At 39.6% G+C, this 13,147-nt stretch overlaps 1 protein-coding gene across 1 annotated transcript; it reads right to left on the bottom strand.

The window, feature by feature from the left end:
- Nucleotides 1-8,706: 8,706 nt before the first annotated feature.
- On the bottom strand, nucleotides 8,707-11,895 carry LOC127757403 (receptor like protein 23-like). The gene has a single exon (XM_052282902.1). The coding sequence runs from the start codon at nucleotides 11,893-11,895 to the stop codon at nucleotides 8,896-8,898; it is 3,000 nt and encodes a 999-aa protein (XP_052138862.1). The 3' UTR covers nucleotides 8,707-8,895.
- Between the last annotated feature and the right edge of the window lie 1,252 nt (nucleotides 11,896-13,147).

Genomic DNA, 13,147 nt, shown 5'->3' with positions numbered 1-13,147 from the left:
TTGGCTTTTTCTTTGGCTTATTAGGCCATCCGATGGGAGCCTAAATGTTTGTGTATAAAAAAATTTTGATGTGATAAAAAAGTTGAAAATTTGAAGAAAAAATTGGGAAATAAACAAGGGCTTATTTGTGTTAGACAGGACTGTATTTCTTGACGCAGACAGCACACAGCGCGGAGAGTAAACTGATTTGACTCATTGCATCATACTCCCTCCGTCCTAAAAAAAGACAAACCCTGGTTTCCATGCCCAATGTTTGACCATCCGTCTTATTTGAAAAAATTATGAAAAAAATTAAAAAGACAAGTCACACACAAAGTATTAATCATGTTTTATCATCTAACAACAATAAAAATACGAATTATAAAAAAATTTCATATAAGACGGACAGTCAAGGTTGGACACGCAAACCCAGGGTTTGCCTTTTTTTTTTGGGACGGAGGGAGTAGGAGTACTGGAAACAGCTCCAACAGATTTCCTACTCTCTCACCCAAAATTTGGAGTTTCCATCTCCCGAATTCTGGCTCTGTTGATAAAGGGAGTGCGATCTCGCCTCTTTCTCTTGCAATCGCACTCTCCCCGCCTCTCTCCTCGTTCCCACGTGTGTGGGAAGGAAGAAAATAGAAATTTCTATTGGTAGTTTAATAGAATGATCCACTTTTAATTTTTGGAATTAAATTTAGATTTTCTTTTGAAGGTATTAGTTTTCTCACTTTCTATTTGTAGGTAGGAGATCGAAAATCAAATTTTAGATCAGATTATATATATATATATATATATATATATATATATATATATATATATATATATATATGGCAACATATCCTATGCACACAGGCCCTCACGTGTACACACGTGCACACCAACTAAAAAATGTCACCAAAAAATCTAGAAAAAATCATACACATACTTTCAATTGTATTACACCTAGGGTTAAAATCTTAACGTCAAATTCATTATATTTTAGCCGTAACAAAAAAAATAAAAAATCTGACAGTTTTAAGGTTGCAATTTTGTCAGAATTTTATCTTTTTTGTTATTCTCTATGTAGAATGAATTTGAAGATGCGACTTTGCACGTAGATGTAATACTATTGAAAGTATATGTATGAATTTTCCTAGAATTTTTTGTGATAATTTTTAGTTGGTGTACACGGTGTGTACATGTGAGGGCCTGTGTGCATAGGATACGCTCCCTATATATATATATATATATATATATATATATATATATATATATATATATATATATATATATATAGAGAGAGAGAGAGAGAGAGAGAGAGAGAGAGAGAGAGAGAGAGAGAGAGAGAGAGAGAGAGAACGTCCGGATGGGCTCCATGGAGTATGAGCTCCATGATTGCGAGCCACAGGATCGATGATGATCGGTGTGATCATGTGAGGTTACTATCTTAACGGGTGTACACCCATTTAGCATTCATCTATGAGCAAGTCAATGAATGCACTGAATTAATGCGCAAATCATTTCTATGCATGCATGCAGTGCGGATAGTTAGACTTTCCATATGTGTGTTTAATGTTTAGATTTGAAATCTTGCATGTCCATGTAATTGGTAATAATATCATGCAAATATGAAAACTCGCTTACCTCACTTACGCGTTTGAGTAAATGGTAATATAACTCTCATATTATGGAAAGTGTCGCATTTTGGAATATGGAAACTAATTATTTGGAAAAGCATAAACAAATTATAGAAACTAAGTATTTTGGAATATCGAAACTCATCAGTATTTAGCAACATAGAAACTAAGTATTTGGAAATATGATTTGTTTGTGTGTATATATTTTGCAGCTAGATATATGGTAATGTACATGTACCTAAGTTTATCGTTTATGATGTCATTAGTTTTGCTATTACTGTAGTACTGTTCACTTTCAATCCTAGACACAAAAAATACACGCGTGATTTTTGGGGCACACATTTTGGCACAAATATACATGCATTGTTTTTTGAGTATGGAATTAGGTGCAAACGGAAAAAAAAACATGAAAAACTGGGTATGTACCCAATTTACGTGTAAATTTAGAGCAGTACATATACCTATATACTCAAATATTCAATATATGCCCAATTTACTTGTAAATTTTGAGTAGTACATATACCCAAATATTGGGTATATACTCAAATATTCAATATATGCCCAATTTACGTGTAAATTTAGAGTAGTACATACACCCAAATAAATATTGGGTATATACTCAAATATTCAATATATACCCAATTTACATGTAAATTTAGAACTGTACATTTATTTGGGTATATATATACTCAAATATTGAGTATATAGTATTTTGTATATACCCAATTTTACGGGTGAATATGTACATATACCCAAATATTCAGTATATACCAAATTTACGTGTAAATTTAGAACTGTACATGTACCCAATATTTTTGGGTATATACTCAAATATTGGGTATATAGTCAAGTATTTTGTATATACCCAATTTTGCGCGTGAATACGTACGTACATATATCCAAATATTGGGTATGAACCCAAAAGTATAATCCTGAAGCATGAAAAATACTTTTGGAAGTGCATCAGATCTTAACGAACCAAACAAAATTTGAATCAAACTTTGGAACAATATATATACCCAAATTTTGGGTTTGAAAAAAAAATCCCGAGCCATAAACAAAACCAACAATGTATTGGGTTGACTAACGAGCTCGAGGACGAAGGTCGCGGACAACCAGTGGCTGCGACAAAGCTCGAAGATGACTAGTGGTGGCAACGAAGAAGCTCACAGCTGTCCGGCGACGTAACTTCTTCACTGCGAAGATTGTGGAGGCCTAGCTGCGGCGAAGAAGCTCGTGGACGAACGATGTCATCCACGAATCTCGCAGACGACCAGCAGCCTGCGACGAAGAAGCTTGGGGATGAATATTGCGGAGGACTAGTTGCGATGAAGAAGGTCACGGATGAACATTGTCAGCGACGATGCTCGTGGACGAGTGGTTGCATCGAAGAAGCTCACGACGTCCGGAGTGTAACAGTATGGAGAGATGAAACTGGAGTGTGTAAAAAATGGAATGTCATCGAAATATAAGAATAGAATAAAATTACACACGAAACCACGCCACTGCCGGTGACGGCAGCGACGAACCTCCTCACGGGAAACCGGCAGTGGCGACGATGAACCTTACGGACGACCGGGGGTGGCGGCGACGAACCTCACAGACAACCGACGGTGCATAACGCGCGTGGCGACGAAGCTAGCGGATGACTGGCGACGGCAACGAAACCTCGCCGACGAACCGGCAGGGATGAACCTCGCGGATGACCGGCGGCGTCACGGCATGGTGACCAAGCTCGCAGCAACACGAGGGCAGAACGTAGTACTCCCGGCCGGCGGAGCGCATGTAACTAATTAAATTGTAAAATTTTGAGTACCGTTGGATAGTCTATATATACGTACATGAAAAAAAATGAAAATTCATATAAATAAAAAAGAAATCAAATCAACGTAATTAATGGGCCTGATTTTTTTACATCTATAATATAGAAACATAATGACATTCAAAATCCGTACGTCCTTTGGAAATGCATGCATGCGAATTAAAAATGAAATGTTACCTGATGCAAACCTTTCCTAACGGGTTAAATGGATTAAACCCACTAATTTGTTCAATACTCAGGTTTTGAAAAGCACGCATCCTAAAGCAAATGGACAGTGGATTATGTTGGAGCCTAGGCACCATGGTGCACCAGTTAATATATATATATATATATATATATATATATATATATATATATATATATATAGGAAAATGATTCTATACACCTGGGAGTATGTACTCCCGCTCCATCTAACGTTCATCCGCAGCTTGCCTCGATTGACTATCCCGCTATCCCATCCCTGCTAACGGGTGCATCCACAGCGAACCCGTTTTGGTTTATATGAAAAAGAAATTATTCCCGTAATCCCGGATTATCTCCCCAAAAAAAGGAAACCATCAAACAAACTGCTTGCATAAATCTCTCGTCTCCGATCTTAAAAAGGAACCCTCGTTCCAGGCGGCGGCGGCGGCCAGTCCAATTCGCCGACGCGGTACTTCTTCCACCTGCAGGCAGCGCGCGTTCCATCCACTGGCGGCGTGCACCATGTCCACTCACCGTGATCATCAGCATAGCGTCCCCGCTTGCGGCAGCGTTCCGGTAGGGATGGATGTATTCTAGCCAACGGCGCGACGGCTACACCAATGCGACAAGCCAAGGCAACTGCTGCGGTGGCCTATTAACAACGGTATGAGTAGTTTATACTTCTTGTTCTTTTTCATTTGATATCTATCGCCCAAACCTTCCGTGCTAATTAAGATTGAAAGATCATATTTTTGTTTATTTTTAACGCTGATAAGTAATTCTAACGTTGACAGACTATCAGCATTGTGATCGGACGGAGAGGCCTAGTCGGTGCTGGTGGCCACAACCACACAGGTCTTGCATTGTGATCGGCTATTCGTCTCCAAAGTACAATCAAATCCTGGCGATGGCTGTTTTTGTTAATGTGCTTTTGGTTATTCTCCATTGAATCAAATCAGTGTCCACGGTGCAGACCATCTCGGCACGCCGGAGTCGACGACACAATCCATTGGTTCGCCAGTACGCCAGGAATAAATAACCCCACGAATATATAGTTAGTCGACCATAGTCAGTTTTAGGAACATGCCGTGTTCTTCTGAATCTTTAAAAATTTTGGAAATACATGCCGTTTTTTCTGAATATTTGGAAATATACACCGATACTTTTTGCATCATCAAACTTGCATGCAGTACAGCAGTAGTACGTACTGCTACAGAGTAAAATCAAAATAGTTAACAGATCAGTATATACCGCGCTCCTAAGTTAAAAAAACAGTATGTACTAAAAAGGGTATATACTGCTAGTAACTAAAATAAGGTATATACTCCTTCAATGAGTAATATATACTGAAAAAAATAAAAAATACTTAATAAAAAGTATATACCTCTAACTAAATACGGTATGTTCTAAAACAGGTATATACTTTGCGGAAAAAATAAAATAAAACATGTGTATATACCACTAAATAGAAAAAGTATGTACTTAAAAAAAGTACATACTCCCGCTACTGACCAATACAGTATGTTCTAAAACATGTATATACTTAGCTAAAAAAAATAGGTATATATATACACCACTAAAAAAAAAAACTTACATACTGCTACTAACAAAAAAAAAACAGTACTACTAAAAGATGTAATATACTTCGAGTGTATGTACTGAAGAAAAAAAAGTGGTATAAACTCGTTTGATGAGAAAGTAGTATATACTACTTATTAAGAAAACACATACTACTTTTCTATAAAAAAATGGTATATATATACTGCCACTATCTTAAAATAGTATATATACTACTAAAGTATACTAAGTAAAAAAGAAGTATATACCACTAAGTAAAAAAGGAACTATACAATCTTAAAAATTTGAGGTACATACTGCTTTAAAAAAGTGAACGTACATAACTACATACTGCTAATGATACACTGATGTCACGTACGCATAGTCATAGTCACGGTGATGAGCAAGTACATACTCCAATGAGACATATATATATATATATACTGCATGTTATAACAAAACAGTATATACTGCCTCTTATCCTGAACAGTATATAATACTGCCTCTTGTCCTATGTATGTACTGCTTTTTTTAATCGATGGGCACATACTGCTTTTTATTATAGGCATAAACTACCTTTTATCGTATATACGTACTGGTTTTCAATAGAGTACATATATATGCTGCGAGTAAGTATCTGCTCTATATGTATGTACTGTACGTACTTACGAAATTTGAATCTAACTGCATGCATGCACTCGCGGTTCAAATGCTTACCAAAATCAGGTGTGCATGCTAGCAACATGCAGCAATTTGAAAAAAAAATAATTTCTTTTTTTTCAACCGGTTCAATTAGATGGTAATGGATTATCCACTAGGAAGAGGGAGTACATACACCTGGGTGTACAAAAGAGTCATCCTATATATATATATATATATATATATATATATATATATATATATATATATAAATAATCTCCAGAGACTTCTCCTCACCTCTTCTCTCGTTGTCTCTCTCTGTCCTCTCTCTCGCAGCGGGGTCATTGGCGGTGACGGCCGGGCTGGGGAGGCGGTGGGAGAAGTAGCGGCGGCCGAGCTGGGGAAGATTTGTTTTTTTTTGGATTTGTGATGTATTTGATTTGTGTGTGATGTGAATATGTGATGTTTTTTTTTGAATTTGTGATATAATTTTTTTGAGAATTTGTGATGTATTTTGAGATGATCCCTTTTGTTCTGTGATGATCGATTTGGGGATAGTTTGGGGATGTAGTGAAATCAATATTCAAAGTTAAAAATGATGAAAAAAAAACTACCAACTGGACTTGGCTCCATCTTTAGTCTCGGTTGGTGTAAAATGAATTTTCAGTCCTAGTTATCTCAACCGGGACTAAAGATGTATTCGTAATCCCGGTTGCATAACCAGGACTATAGGGGGTTACGAATTAGGATTAAAAACCCTTTCTCCAGCAGATCTTCTCTTGCACTACATATCCAACATTTACTAAATTCTGTCAAATTAAGCTTGCAGTAGCTGATTGGTGTAGTGAAGACCGAGTCAAACTAGCCACGTAAGCGCCACGTCAGTCAAAACCGCCGAGGGACCTTTCCTGCACCGGTTTTGATAGTTGAGGGACCTGTTGTATCTGGTTTTCTGGTTGAAAGATGAAAATCGGATTCGTTGATAAGTTAAGGGACCTCGGATGAACTTATTCCTAGAAAAAATGGGCTGGGGATGCATAGTACATCAAACTGAGCTGGGCTGAAGATCGGTAGCCTATAGTATCACCCACAGAATCAGCTTATCATTCCCTATAAAAAATATGAGGATTTTTGTTAAAAATTTGCTCCAACAGATTATAATCTCATTCGAAAAATTCTCTATTCCCTGCTTCATGATTATTGTTCTCTGTTTCTAGGGATGCACTTGGGCTCCCAATCGCGGCACTTCACGCGTGAGAAGAGATCGCACGCGATCTGGCGGGAGGAAGGAGCGCAAAATAGATTTGTCCGGTGGAGATTTTAACGTGCCACACCTTTTCAATTTTTAGGAAACCAATTTAACCTCATCTCTTAGAGAGAGAACAATTTTAACATTTAGAATTCTCATAATAAAAAATTTGGGAATAAAATTTTAGGATGCTGATGCGGACACGCCGCGGCGGGGGCAGCGGCAGCGGCGACGGTGACGGTTTATCGGCGGGAGATGAGAAGCCGGGGGACTTCGCGCCCTCGTCAGCCGGAACCTGTCCACCTTTCCCCACCTGCTAATCCGCAAATGGACTCATGTGTTCCGCCGACGATTTTTTATCTATCCAGGTAATCATCAGTTCATCATCCTATTCGTATTCCTTCTCTTCTTTGCTTTCTGTCTCGACATTTTTTTCCACCTTCCTCGTTTGCAACTAGGAATCTCTGTAATTAATCCATTAAGTAGAAGTTTGCCAATACCAAACCTGCCATCGTACAAGTTCATGTAATGCAGCCTGCGCCGCTGATCTATTTTCGCCCGCCAACTGTTTGTCGAAATGACAAAGCCAAAGAGCTACAGTAATCCTTCGTAGGTAACCTCGTAGATGAACGCATAGTTGGTTTCTTGCCTCAGAATGTCAATACATCGATTGCATCGTGATGTGGTTCGCGTTCCAGATTGACGCATTTTGCATGTTATGAAGTGAGAATAACCTGTTTGGAAAAGCAAGGGACTGAGACTTCTCCACCAAATATTTTGAGCACACACAGAATCGTACTGTTCCAGTCCTAACCACAAATGAATTGTTTGGATGTGCTCCAAGCCTACAACGTGTGAGGGGTATTCTGCCGAATCTAATGAACATATCTGCTCCAGCTATTGTAGCAGCGCCGCTACAGAAGCTGGAGCAGATATTTAAACAATTGTACCTATTATGAACCAATCATCATAAATTTCATTGTACAAGCTTCCAGCAGAACTTCACTGTAGAATTTGAGCATTTCGAACAAAAAAAGTAAAATTGGTTAAGTGACATCCGAAGATCCCATGTTTAGAAACATTCCACTAGAAATCTCTAGTACACTTTAGTACCATCTGAAAGTTCTAAACGCTTTGGTATATCTACCATTCCAATCTCCTCACGTTGCTCGCTTTCACGTTTCGTCACCTTTGTTGTGATCCGTATCCTGTCAAGATTGGTGGACATCTCAGTGCATGTCCTAGTCACCAGGTGACAGCAACTAAGGATGCAGCGAACGCCCAACAATTCGCCACCCCCAGTAATTGCTTCAGTTAATGCAGCGGTTCTTTCAGTTTTACCCCCAGCTGTAATATTCTTGTTCATGTCTTTGTGCAAGTTGTTCTGTTGCTATGGAGTCCTCTCCAGACATGCAAATCTTTTCTCCTTGTTGGCATCAGGTGCTTCATAGGGGCCCTCTACTTGACAGAAATAGTCATTATCTATATGTGGGAAACTTTAGATGGTACTAAAGGGTACTTGAGAAGTTGGATGGTATATTTCTGAAGTTAGCATCCTTGGATATCACGAAACCAATTTTTCTTACAATAAACAACTAAACATGCGGCTCACAGGGAATAGATCACTTAACATTCATGCCACTATCTTTTATCAGCATAGTTTTTTGAACAAACATTAGCTCCTTATTTTTTAAACTGAAATGAATAATGTAGAATCAAAGGTTTATAAACATAGTTATCCTTTATTTAATTCATACATCACTATTAATACTAGTCTTTCTGAATGTTGCTAGAGTGATCAAGAGTGACTAACAAAATATTCTGCCATTCTATAATATAGTTCGCTCTCAAGCTTGCTGATTCCTTTTGTTGCTTCCCCATATCACTAGAATTGTAATTCCAAAGCAGACACCAAATCCCAACCCAGTGAAGAGAAAAAGTAGAACATCTATGGGGTCCTTCTTGGAGGCATGTGGCATGATGTTTGGTTCAGATCGATAGCTACATTGTTTAGACAATGGGGCTCCGCACAGCCCAATATTTCCCTCAAAAGAGGCATTGGAAAATGTCGAGAAGTGTGATGATTGTGGTATTCTTCCAGCCAACATATTATAGGACAGATTCAATGTTGCAAGAAAGTTCAGTGATGCTAGCTTCTCTGGGATCTCATTGGAAAGCTTATTTGAGGAGAGGTCCAAAGACTCAAGGTTGTTCAAGTTGCCAAACTGAGTTGGAATTGGCCCTGTAAGCATGTTGCGAGACATGTTGAGCCCGTGAAGCAACGCAAGTTCCCCAATGCTTGAAGGGATGCTACCGTGGAAATCATTATTTGAGACATCAATCAGCACCAGTGATGTTAAGATCTTGGAAATTGTTATGTCATTGCCTTTGTATGTTAGTGCAGCAGTAAACTGGTAGGTCTGTCCATGGTAATACCGACTTTCCATGACCGAAGTTCCGTTATCAGAACTAGTCATCATGGACTTCAGCATCTTAAACCACTCTTCTGGCAACATGCCACTGAAGTTGTTTGAGGCTATGTCTGCAATCCGCAACTTTGTAAATTGACAGTTGTTAGCATCTCCAGTATAAGAAATATCCATCTGCCCAATGAACCTGTTAGACTTGAGGACCAGGACTTGAAGTTGAGGAAGTTTACTCATCCAACATGGGAAAGAGTCACTAATTTGATTGTTTCCAATGTCAAGGATCTCCAGATTCCTGCAAGCAACCAGAGATCTCGGCAACTTTCCTTGAATCAAATTGCCGCTGAAATCTAATGCACTTAATGCACAGCCTTCCTTGATATTATCAGGTAATTCGCCGGTAAGATTATTTTCTTTTAGACTTAGTACCTGTAGTGCACTTGCATCCTCCATCAGACATGATGGTATTATGCCAGTCAAATAGTTGTTAGAGAGATCAATGAGTTGTAAACTCTTAATCCTGTCACAGATCGATGGTGGAATGTTTCCAGAGAGGTTATTTTTGGAGACTTTGAAAATAATAGTTTTTTTCAGGTAAGTAGAGAAATTGAGAGGCATAGATGAGAACTGGTTATTGGAGTAATCAAGCGTGATACTTCCTTTTTGGGGTATAGGTATTACCCCTTCAATTTTGTTGAAACTGAGGTCGAAGAATTCAATGTTAAGTGGAAGTAAAGGGTCAGATCCAGTACTCGTAAACTTATTATGTGATAGGTTCAACAAGGAAAAATAGCCTGAGGTCTTCCATACCCATTGAGGTATTGCACCTCTGATCTGGTTATATGAAAGGTCAAGACTAGTAATCTCAGGGAGATGCCTCAAGATGTTAGGGAAGCTAGATATGCTGCAAGATGATAGACGTAAGAAACTAATACTGGGGTAGGTCGCTTCCGAAGAACTATTTTCTCCATCGATCACAACTAATTTATTGTTTGAGAGATTAAGGACAGACAGATTTTGCAGTTTTGAGAGTGAAGTTAGCTCCGCGGTGCCGACAAAATTGTTTGAATGGAGCAGGAGGGTTTCTAATTGAGTCAAATTTAAGATCAGATTAGCTACCTCTCCTGAAAAGTGGCAATCGTACAATGCCAGTTTTGTCAATTTTGTTAAGTACACTATGGAAGCTGGTAAGCGTCCGGACAAGCCACAATGGAAGAAGTTGAGAACAGTAAGAGAAGTCAGGTTTGAGATCCAGGACGGCATGGATCCTACTAGCTCCAACCCAGACACTTCTAGTAAATCTAAAGATTTCAGCTTACCAATGGAAGAAGGCAGTTCTCCAGAGAAACCACTAGCTCCAAGTGCCAACTCCTTCAGAGATTTGAGATTGCTGATAGAACTTGGAATTGTGCCGGAGAAGTTGGTGTTGCTCACAGATATACTCTGTAAGTTACTATCTGCAGAGAAATTAGGCAGATTTCCAGAGATCCCAAAATTCTTACTGAGGTCAATACCTCTTAATTTCTTGTGCTGGAAGATGATTGGAGGGAACCATCCTTCGAAGTTGTTGTTTGAAAGCTGAAGAACACTAAGGTTGGACAGATCGGCCAAGAATTCGGGAATCGGACCGGACAAATAATTGTAGTGCAGCTCTATCACAACAAGTGATTGCAAGGCAGAGAAGGATCGACAAATCGGACCAGAAAGTGAGCAATAAGGCATGCTAATGATCTGAAGCTTTGGGGAAAACCGGGCAATGGCGTCGCACCACCGTGCTCCATTGCTGGACATGTCCACCATGCCCAGACGAAGCTCCTGCAGGTTGGTGAGGTTTGCCAGCAAGGTGTCCAAGCTTGGCTCTGAGAGCTGCGAGAGTGAGTATGAGGTGTAGTACAATACACTGTTCTCCTCGTCCAGCTCTTCATCAATGAAGCTAGTAGAAAGATCAAGGTAAACCAGATTCGTGAGGTGGCCGATACCGGCGGGTACCTCGCCGGCGAAATTGTCGTCAGAGAGGTCAAGGTGGGTGAGCTCGGCGAGCAGCTCGAAGCCGGTGGCTGGGAGCTTGGATGCACTGAAATCGTTGGAGGAGATGTCAAGGTACTCCAGCGAGGTCAGGCTGAACAATGCGGTGTCAAGAACCGCAGCTTGCAGTTGATGGCCACGCAAGTCGAGGAAGGTGATCGCACGGCCATCGTCGCCGCCACAGCGGACGCCGTCCCAGTGGCAGCAGTCTGCGCCGGCGACCCATGACCGGAAGGCGGCGAAGTAGTCGCCGACGGTGGCATCGAAGGAGCGCTTCAGCTGGAGCAGCGCCGCGGCCTGGCCTGGAAGGCACTGAATTGGCGCAGCCATGGATTGGGTATCCACGAGGATGATGGGTAGCATGGCTAGGAGAGCAACTCTCATGGAGGAGGACATGTTGGAGATTGGCTGGGTTGATCCGTTTGCAACTCTATGGCACAGGCACACACGGATAAACACAGGTACATCTACTTGTGAAGTTTGTCAATCATGTGCTCTGTCCTGTTTAGGAAACACATTTAGTTTTAAGAATACATTATAACATTATGTCAGTGTTTTCAAAGCTTAAGTACTTATTTTCTAAAGAAGATTTGGAACATGAAAATGATGTAGCACAGTTTGTATAAAAGATAACTTCCACGGAGTAATACATACGTACATAGAAATTAGTAGTTAAAGCTACTTTGGCGATCATGCCATTATCTGACAATATGTATTCCCTAACAGAGGTGTTTATAATCTGTGTCATGAATTTTGACCAGTTCAATGTTGCCTGTTTACTTCATTAAGACTTATTTCAAAGAGAAGGTCTGGTCATACCTGTCACAAATCTAAAATTAGTTTCTAAGCTTGAGGTGCAAATGGTGAGAATAATACCCATCCGGTGAACTGAGCAAGAGCTTAGAAGCAAACAACAAAGGTAATATTGTTGTTTGTTTTACTTTCAATTTGAGTGTGTATTAAGCGTTTTCTTCTAGGGATAAAATAAAATATGACATAGTATGCCATAAATAAATAAAAATATTATTTTAATTATCAAATGTATTGCTCACCTGTTTGTTACAGGAAGTGCTCACCTTGATCATATATGTGTCAACCCATTTGTATTGAACTGTTGTATTCAAAAGAACTGCAAAGGGGATTCACGGCCACCACTGAGTGGACGTTACTAGAGTCTTTTTAAAGGACTATAGATATGTTATTGGCCATCTCCGTCCATATGCATCTGAATCTCCAAATGGAATTTGCCACTGCCATGTTTGGGTGCTCTGGCTTGGAAAAAAAAATCGTGTATATTGCTTTTCGGAGTAGTGTTTGACCGACTTGTATACAAAGGTATGGTAATTTTGGTGCTTGATTTTTGTTTTTTGGAAGAACTAGTGTTTGATTGACAGTGAAATACCATTTGCTATATATCCTGGTGTAGTGGAACCTTCATATAGTGCTAAATGAATATGCATGTGACTGCAATTCATCTGAATTCAATGTATAGTGTGTATCCGCCTAACCTTTATTCTTTTAGATAAGCTAATGGGCGACCGCATTGACGTGTTTTGTTCTTCCCGCTCCACACGTTTTGTTTTTCCTGAAATCTCATTGCACAAATGGATACTTCATTTCGCACCTAAATGCAAGCTGATCCGAGTTA

The sequence above is a fragment of the Oryza glaberrima genome, chromosome 12, assembly GCF_000147395.1.
Source record: "Oryza glaberrima chromosome 12, OglaRS2, whole genome shotgun sequence".
Classification (NCBI taxonomy): Eukaryota; Viridiplantae; Streptophyta; class Magnoliopsida; order Poales; family Poaceae; genus Oryza; species Oryza glaberrima.
The sequence above is the reverse complement of the archived record's forward strand: the minus strand, read 5'-3'. Positions and strand labels throughout refer to the sequence as shown.